At 48.7% G+C, this 8,943-nt stretch overlaps 3 protein-coding genes across 3 annotated transcripts; 1 reads left to right on the top strand and 2 right to left on the bottom strand.

Moving 5' to 3' along the window:
• Positions 1-328: 328 nt before the first annotated feature.
• Positions 329-1,945, top strand: EI90DRAFT_2907597 (homocitrate synthase; the record flags this gene model as incomplete). The annotated part of the gene is made up of 5 exons (XM_039054288.1): positions 329-488; positions 578-799; positions 871-1,266; positions 1,326-1,623; positions 1,678-1,945. 5 exons carry the CDS (start codon positions 329-331, stop codon positions 1,943-1,945), a joined length of 1,344 nt encoding a protein of 447 aa, XP_038921418.1.
• A 1,510-nt stretch (positions 1,946-3,455) lies between these two features.
• On the bottom strand, positions 3,456-5,859 carry EI90DRAFT_2907729 (amino acid transporter; the record flags this gene model as incomplete). The annotated part of the gene is made up of 14 exons (XM_039054295.1): positions 3,456-3,628; positions 3,688-3,790; positions 3,855-3,932; positions 3,996-4,105; positions 4,164-4,269; positions 4,328-4,568; positions 4,627-4,663; positions 4,721-4,783; positions 4,851-4,942; positions 5,013-5,069; positions 5,133-5,177; positions 5,245-5,371; positions 5,448-5,514; positions 5,587-5,859. The coding sequence occupies 14 exons, from the start codon at positions 5,857-5,859 to the stop codon at positions 3,456-3,458; spliced, it is 1,572 nt and encodes a 523-aa protein (XP_038921417.1).
• Positions 5,860-5,951: 92 nt separating this feature from the next.
• Positions 5,952-6,532, bottom strand: EI90DRAFT_2289090 (uncharacterized protein). Its single transcript, XM_039052829.1, has 2 exons — positions 6,192-6,532; positions 5,952-6,135 (listed from the first exon to the last, which is right to left on the bottom strand). Exons 1-2 carry the CDS (start codon positions 6,415-6,417, stop codon positions 6,056-6,058), a joined length of 306 nt encoding a protein of 101 aa, XP_038921416.1. The 5' UTR covers positions 6,418-6,532; the 3' UTR covers positions 5,952-6,055.
• Positions 6,533-8,943: the final 2,411 nt, after the last annotated feature.

The following is an 8,943-nucleotide window of genomic DNA, read 5'->3' as shown; positions in this document are numbered from 1 at the left end:
TGAATGACGGAGTTTGCCTGGGATTCTCAAAATTGCAATATGTAATATAATACGATCCCAATATTCTCGCAATCTCGTTTGCTCTTAGACAGGGAAAATAAAAACGAGAGAAATAACACATTTTGATGGTGTTGAGACGCCTGTCAAACCGAACTCAATTGGATCGGCTAACTCCTCAGGTATATTCGGCCGAAGATCACATGTCGCATCGGGTTGAAATCCAAAACTAGATTCTAAAGAAAGAAATCGCGATACTTTTTCTTTTTCACTTTCCCTGCTGACGGAGGGAAAAGATATGTGTCCTACAGCTGAAAAGCTCTCTGGAGAGATGGTTGGCATTGAGACCAGTGCTGGTCACACCAATGGCGTTACTACCAATGCCACACACGCCCAATCTCCACAGCAACAACTTCGAAATCCTTACGCACCTCGTTATTCAGATTTCTTGAACAACGTATCCAACTTCAAAATAATAGAGAGCACCCTCCGTGGCAAGTAGATCAGTTTTCAATTCTTCTTCGTCGCTCCAATGAGTAGCTCGATCAACGACTTACTGAGTATTTCATTTTTTTAATAGAAGGAGAACAGTTTGCGAACGCATTTTTTGACACGAAGACTAAAATTGCCATAGCCAAGGCCTTGGATGCCTTTGGCGTTGAGTACATCGAGCTTACATCGCCTGCTGCTTCAGAACAGTCTCGGTTAGACTGTGAGGCCATCTGCAAGCTAGGCCTCAAGGCTAAGATACTCACGCACATTCGATGCCACATGGATGATGCCCGTATCGCTGTCGAGACAGGTACGCAGTCTTTCAATCGAGGGGCAATTTAGTACGTCTTACGAACGTGGAATTCTCAATACTGGTTGCAGGCGTCGATGGTGTTGATGTTGTCATCGGGACATCCTCATTCCTACGAGAATTCTCACATGGGAAGGATATGACATACATCACCAAGACCGCCATTGAAGTTATTAACTTCGTGAAGTCCAAGGGCATTGAAGTCCGGTTCTCGTCCGAGGACTCGTTCCGCTCTGACTTGGTGGACTTGCTCAGTATCTATCAGACGGTTGACAAAGTTGGCGTGAACCGCGTTGGTGTAGCGGATACGGTCGGTTGTGCTAACCCCCGACAAGTATATGAACTCGTCCGCACGTTACGTGGCGTCGTCAGCTGTGATATCGAGATCCATTTACACAACGACACTGGGTGTGCCGTTGCTAATGCGTACACTGCTCTGGAAGCCGGTGCCACACACATTGATACTTGTAAGCCGATTTGAGGTTTCATTTCTGTGGATGTCGCTAATTTGATTTTTCTACGTAAGCCGTTCTGGGTATTGGTGAGCGGGTTGGAATTACCCCTCTTGGGGCCCTCGTTGCCTGCCTCTACGCCGCCAATCCAGAATACGTCAAATCCAAGTACAATCTTCCTATGCTTCGCGAGATTGAGAACCTCGTCGCTGAGGCTGTCGAGGTCTCCATTCCCTTCCAAAACCCCGTAACTGGCTATTGTGCTTTCACGCACAAAGCTGGCATACACGCCAAAGCTATTCTCAATAATCCGAGCACCTACGAGATTCTCAAGCCGGAAGATTTCGGTCTCACTCGCTACGTCTCCATTGGGTAAGCTTGTCGATTTTCTACATTATCACACCGGATTTATAATGGTACCCCCAGTCACCGGCTCACAGGCTGGAACGCTGTCAAGTCTCGTGTTGAGCAGCTTCAGCTGGACATGACGGATGACCAGATCAAGGACGCTACCACCAAGATCAAAGAGCTTGCTGATGTCCGCACACAAAGTATGGACGACGTTGACACCGTCTTGCGTGTGTACCACTCTGGTATCGTCAGCGGAAAGCTCAAGGTCGGAGAGCTTGACGTTCTTGATGAGCTCTTACGGGCTCACAAGAACGGAAAGGTTGTGACGGCTGCTTCATCATGAGGCAATCACGTTCGTGGGGGATTGATTCGATTAAGATGCCTCCGTTTGATCGCTCGTTTCCTTCACACATACTTCATCTCTTCGTATCTGCCTATCTTTTTACCCATTTGTGCCCGTATTCGCCGGAAGCGTTTTCAAAAGGCACCCTTTCATGTGTCATGCATCTTGTTTTGCAGTTATTGATACCTAAAGCCGTTAAATTCGGATTGACGGCGTAGCTCTAATGGAAAGTGGGATAGAACATAAACGAGCATGTGTGCTTGAAATTTAAAGGAAGTCTCGGGGTAACTAAACTACTACTACACTGCACACAACCCAACGAGAACATCGGCTACAAGCAGATGGAGGAATGCTGCCCAAATGCTGGGATCGAGGGAGCCCCTGCGGGATCGGACGACCTGACTGTTAAGAACCATGAAGTCGAATCCCAAGCAATATGGTCACTCAAGGCGCTCACTCCTTGTGTGTCTTCCGAGACGACATCAGACTGTTTGGCGCTGGAATCTTATTATTCACCATAAATATTGTATTCGGGGTGACCATCCACGGAATATGCATTAATACATATATTGTCGCGTTCTCAAGCCCTCATGATTCATTGTAATGCATGAAAGTGGTTAAATCCGCAGTTGTTGTTGCACTGGAGGTGTGCTTTTGAGTGGTACGTCAGAGCAGTGGTCTTGCGCCGTTGACCCGGAATGTGTCAAATATGTGTCATGAATCCCCATTGCCCTCCGTGAGGTTGGGGACATCCATTTCGTTCCACCAACTTGTAACCGAGCGTTGCGATTTCATGTATACACGAGTCAGCAATTCTCAAACACTTAGCATTCTCGAGATTCGCAAGCAGGGTAATATCTGTCTCGTTAAATGTTCCCGCTATGCCACTGCCTTCCGGGCTATCATACTGGACTTGCGGCATGCACTCCAGGAACCGGACTGGATGGAATGTTGTCGAGTCTCGTGTTGAGCGGCTTGCAGTTCGACGTGGGGGACAGCCGATTTGAGGGAAGATCGGGGAGCAAGGTCAGAGTCGAGCTCTGAATGAGCTGTTGTATACTGTACATAGCTAGGTTCACAGGAACCACCAGATGATGGCAGAGCATCACCATGAAATTATCACATCGGGAGCAATAGTGTACCTTAGTGCCTTATCGCTCGTTTCATTCAGATATTTTTTCACCTCTGTTCCGCGCATCACTTTGCTCATTAGTCCCACCCCGGAAGCGATTCAGAACGCCAAAATCGCGGTTTGCTTGCCTAACGCGGTTATAGGATTAGTAATGAAGGGAATTAACATATAAAAATCGCAGACTTGCGGAACAGGGAATGAGGCATGGGCGGGTGGTCGCTGACCTAGCAAAATGAGTAAACTAACACGGTTAAATGTACAACAAGAAACGGACTGCACTGTGCACAATATGACAGGAATATCGGGGGGAGAGGACGCTGTCGCCAGGAACGGAGACCATGCGAAACAGTAACTCGAAGACTTTCGCTCGTGGGAGGATTAAATGTTCAACTGCACCGGTAGGTGGGCCATGTGCTGTAATTCCTCTCCACCATTAGCATATTCTGGAGTGGCGGTAGGTACTGGTCCTTTGAACCAATTCACGCCACCGTATCGAGGAAAATAGTACCACAGGAGAGAAAGTAACAAGGTGCCTCCAGTCACGACAACAGCTGTTTGATTGTTTCGAAATTAGGCTCGGATATGGAGAAGGGGAAGGCGATAAACATACAGTAATTCATGTCCGCGGCATTCGTCCGTGGCGCACTTGGGAAAAGAAAGACCGTGCTGGTAAATATCATGAAAAGCACAGCTATTACAGCTATTGGAAGGCCCTAATGACAAGAGGCATCGGTTAAGTTGTGTGTCGGACTAGGATTAGGTCAACGATAAACCTACCCAATGACCTAGGTGGAATGGGCCTGGTTCGAACTCATTAGCACTAAAGGCGAAGCGGCAGATGATTGGGATAGAATACTGATCGAATGAACGGAGAGATAGTGAACGGTGGGCAGTTATCCTTCAAAGGAAACCACTTACGGCCACATAGAGCTCGATTATAGATGCAGAAAAGACGGCACCGATGGCTGCAGGACCCGCAAATGAAAGCAGTCCAAGAAGAGCAGCCCCAAGAGCCGAGAACCAGACAGCTATAGAAGACAAATCAATTCACTGGGTCAAGGTTCAACAAGGATAATGGGATCGCACTGTTTACTGGAGTCTTGGTGAACGAGTTCACTCGGTATAGGTACTTTGAGAAGGGAAGAGCACCGTCCCGAGAGAACGCGAAAGTTTGACGTGAAGAAGCTAAAAGCTGTTATTTATCCTACTAGTAAGAAATAGCTTATTTATCTGGCCGCGCAACCGCTCACCATGCTACTTCCCATCATATACTGTGCAACGACCACGATTGCCCACAGAGCAAGTGTGGCCCTCTTCCCCATCGAGTTAAACAGGATGGTGGCCATTGGTTGGCCAATCGGGTTGTTGACAATGGATTGCATGTCCTTACCCATGTAGAAGCTGAGCACCATAAGTACTGCCGTGCCCAAGACACCACTTGTGCCGGTGGCGAGGACGATAGCCCACGGCACGGTGGTTGCCGCATTTACACTAGACAAGAGGTAAGTAAGCGGAGACGAGAGGGCAAGGCAGAAGATTTTCAACTCACGCTTCTTCGCTAATGTGCACACTGGCGTCGAAGGAACCTGAAGTGTCTCAAAACTCGTGATAATTTGTGAGACACTTCCGAAAGGAGCACTTACAAATGGTCCAGACAGGCGACACCCATGATAGGAAGAAGGCAAAGCCACTCGGCCAGCCGTTCACTTGGAGATAGATAGAGGACCATGAGTAACTGGCTTAAACACGACAGCGGCAAAACCAAATACGTACGATTCGTGAAGTTTCCTAAAGCGTAGGATGCGCTGTTGCGATACACTTTTGGAGTCGCAACAGGAATGACAATCATGACTGCTAAACAAAGACTATTAATGGTAGCGAATAAGTCACGGTGCTGGGTTAACAAACCAATCCATGGCGAGTTCGAATACTCACGCCAAGTGAAGGATTGTGTAGATATTTTGTAGACGTGCGAGGACGGCGGTTCCGAGACTGGGCATCAAAGGTTGTTCCAATTAGTTGGTTGCGATAAGTGCAAGGGGTTCCGAAACTGACCAGCAAATAACTGCATGTGAGATAATGACGGCAACATACAGAGCACTGGGAATAGGGATAGAAGCTGAGCATCACCAGCAGGAGATATCAAGCGAAAACAGCTTTCACTTACAAAGTCTGGCCTATCGTTGGGGAGAATGATAAGTCATGCGAACTGATTGTAGCAGCTGCCATAATCTGGACAGCACAACCCCAGTCGATCGAGGCGACGGAGGCTATGGAACCAATGGTATTGGCATCTGTTTAGGAAAAATTACTAACGGCAAACAAGCTAGAGGGCCCTCATATGAAACGGGGGAAATGCAAGGTACGTACAGCCAACAACCCAAGCAAGCACGTTCTTCCATCCAGGAGGAGCGTAATGATGCGCCCAGAAATAAAGCTAAGCGGGTCCCGAGGCGGGAAACTGTTAGCAAATTCAATGCTATCAAGATTCAGGCAGTCGGAAACTCACCCCACCAGAGGTGGGAGCGGCGCTCGCTAACTCAGCCATGGCCAACCCTATCGTCAGGATGAACGCCGAAGCGGTCAACCAACCCCACACCATTGCCACCGCGCCACCATTCGGGATTGCGTATATCAAGACAGAAGCAATACTCGGGAACAGTCCAATGGTCGAGAAATCAACCCCGAAGGTTTCGAACATGGTAAACGCCCGCTTAAACTCTTGCTTATACCCTAACCTTGCTAAATTTGCTTCATCTGGAGTAAGCTGAGCTGCGGGCATGATGACCAGGCGGAGCGTAGTTCAATGTGATCGAGGGTGGACGACCCGAAAAACCGCGCCTTTAAATACCCCGGAGAGAAGAACTATGAATTGACGATCTTTTGGTCATCGAAACCACAGCGTCTCAATAGACGCGCTAAACGTTATTTCAATTTGGCCTTTGCTTCTCGTCCTGGCCTTCCCAACCATTGCCCAGTTAGGAGTGGACACTATTAAAACCCTGCGTAGGCGCTTTGGTGTGCCTCAGACGCTGAAAAGTTTGCACACCCTGTGGCCCTGATCAACGGATCTAGTCAAGAATTTGCAAAACGACAAGCACTGCCGCAACTGACAGCGTGAGAAATATGTCCGCAAACTGAAGACACTTGGAAGCACAAGCACGTCGAGATACCTAGGTTTTTGCAACGCCCCAGATAAAAAATTTAGCTGAAAGGAAATATGGGTGACAGTATGAGGGAGCCTTCCCGTCACCCCCCAACAGAACGATAATGTAACGAATGGACAATGACAACGAAGCTGTGCAATCGTCAAGCTTGCTTGGTTACGCCCATGAGGCATTTTGCAGCAGCACAGCCAGTACCACCGATACTCATCCAAAATTCCTTGCACAGGCTGGCGACACTAGGCAGTGTCAATATGGAAAGACCTGACCCAGCCTCGATCGACTAAAGCTGAACTCAGTTGTGGGAAAAGTCATGCCAACCATATAGGAGTTATCTGGGGCTTGGGCTTGGGCGACCGTAAAGGGCGATAGCTTTACTCGGCTATAATGTAAGGGGACAGAGAGTCGCCCTTTGTGAGCTACGTTGATCAGGATGTTGGCGATGGCACGCACATACACGTCATTTTCATGGTGTGTCCTCTCACTGGTGGCTGCAGTACCGTTGACTCCCCCCCCCTTCCTTCAGCATCCCTCCACAATAGAGACCGCCACTCTGTGGATCTTACATCAGGGTCACCATTCATGGGGAATGGTCGACGATTCCCATGGAACTCACGCTTCACTCTATCAATCCGATCGAGGATGACACCAACGATGGCAGTTTGTTCATCATTAACATCATGGGGCTCTGACCACTCAATCGAGGGGGCCACGGTGTCACCCCCAACCGCACCAATGGGCTGGCGTACGAGTTTTCCAGCTTGAGTCAGGGCAGTCGATGTGTGTGGAAGCGGTGGCATACATGTGAACGGAAGGAGTCGCATACCGGCACCTCAGTTTGCGCATGAGGAATCGAGCCGCTGTTAAGGTGGAGTTGATGAATTGTCACGGGAATGGACGGTCCAGGCATGACCGTATGAGTAGCGATATTCACCGTGATGGGACACTGAATGAGTGGGGGGTGAACGCTTAGCAGAGAAAGGAGACACTGAGAATGACATGGACGAACGTTGATCATGAGGTGCACATGGGCCATTCTGTTGACGCTCGAGGAATACGTTAAGTGGTGGTTGAGAGCAACCATTTCACATTGAGACGTTTACAGTGGGTGTGGAGACACCCTATTCCCGTTGATTTCACCCTTCGGCAGCATGAATCACATATGCCGAACTCTAGTGGAGACCTACCATAAACAACCCTGTTGCGTTGTGAAGACTCATGAATGGAAACTGAAGTGCCTCTCGCCCACATATGTCAGCTCAATCCGATAGTCATTCCGTCGAACCCATGCTCAGGTGCACTGGAGGTAGTTTGTTGGACGAGGAAAAATGTCAGGACAACACGACAATATGTGATTGCACTGGGTTAATCACACATGACTCCAAAGGAGCATTCGAGCGAGTAAGTACTCTCACGATCCGTCATATGATCGGGAGGAATGAAAGACGTAGCTGGACAGATAGGCTAGCCAATCGGATGCCATTGGTAGCACGGTGTGGAGGAGTACATCAGAAACAACGGAATGGACATGTACCCGGAAGGAGATCAAAAATGGCATAGGACCTGGGACACACTAAACGTCTCCAGTGTTTCAGAACTGAGCAATGTCAGAATGCGCCAGCGACGCACCAGTGGGAAGGACAGAAAGGCCCATTTTTTCATTGGTTCCACGAGTATTTTGGGTTTCGGGACAGGGGAGCTGAGTGATCGAAACGGTATAGGAGAAATGTCATCGCAACATGCTGAGATCGTCTATCTATAGAGGCTGGTATCCTGCCTACTGAGATCGTACACTGGCAGCGGACTGGGATGGAAAGGACGTCATCAGATGGTCGCAGTGGGTCATATAAAATAGCAGGGACTCGAAACACCGAACGCCACCGAACTGAATATTGCGATGGTCAACCAAAGTGTTAACCGATGAAAATTGGAGTCAGGTGCAGAGCAGGTAGTGTCGGAAAATCGCGAAATCGATCAAAATCACGAGACTTGACATTTAAACGCCAAAATTTGACGTTTAGACGTGAAATTTGGCGTCTAATCAGTTCGGTTCCGTGAGCGGTCCATGAGTTAGTGGACACGGTCCGTATGGACCTGCAATGCGTATGATTGTGCGCCAGCGATGCGAGCCGTACGTCAATTAAATACATTAATAGTAAATGCAGGAGAGGGTAGCAAGTGAAAAAATGATGTAACGCAACGGAGGCGATGGGGAAGGAGGTGGGAAGCGCGGAGATTCAGTTAAGAACTATGAAAGTAAGAGTAAGCGCGCGTTTAGTGGATAGCGAGAGCAGGGATAACCGTGTGCAGGCCTGAGGAGCGGGGCCAGCACACACGGTTAGAAGCCTCATCGCACTACCGTTAACTTACCAGTTAGACGTTGTAGTACGATTGCGCAGGCAGGTGGGGAGTGGATAAGGTGCGCTATTTATCTCGCTCCCGGATGCAACTTGTCTCTTCCCGCAGCTGGTCTGAGACCAAGTTTGGGCCCGGAGGAGGGTTTCGTCCGTCTTGTTCCATCCGCACTGCGACAGTGCAGAACAAGACGGCCTCCTCTGAGGCGCGCGCGGATCCACCTGATTAGTCACGTGAAATGGGATTAAACTGAGATGAATACGTTTTTAACAATTTAACAAATGTGTCATAAATGCTTCTTGCTGCATCGAAATCGTCAAAAACTTGTCTCATCTAACACATAAAGT

The sequence above is a fragment of the Cantharellus anzutake genome, assembly GCF_015039405.1.
Source record: "Cantharellus anzutake strain C23 chromosome Unknown EI90scaffold_6, whole genome shotgun sequence".
NCBI lineage: Eukaryota > Fungi > Basidiomycota > Agaricomycetes > Cantharellales > Hydnaceae > Cantharellus > Cantharellus anzutake.
The sequence above is the reverse complement of the archived record's forward strand: the minus strand, read 5'-3'. Positions and strand labels throughout refer to the sequence as shown.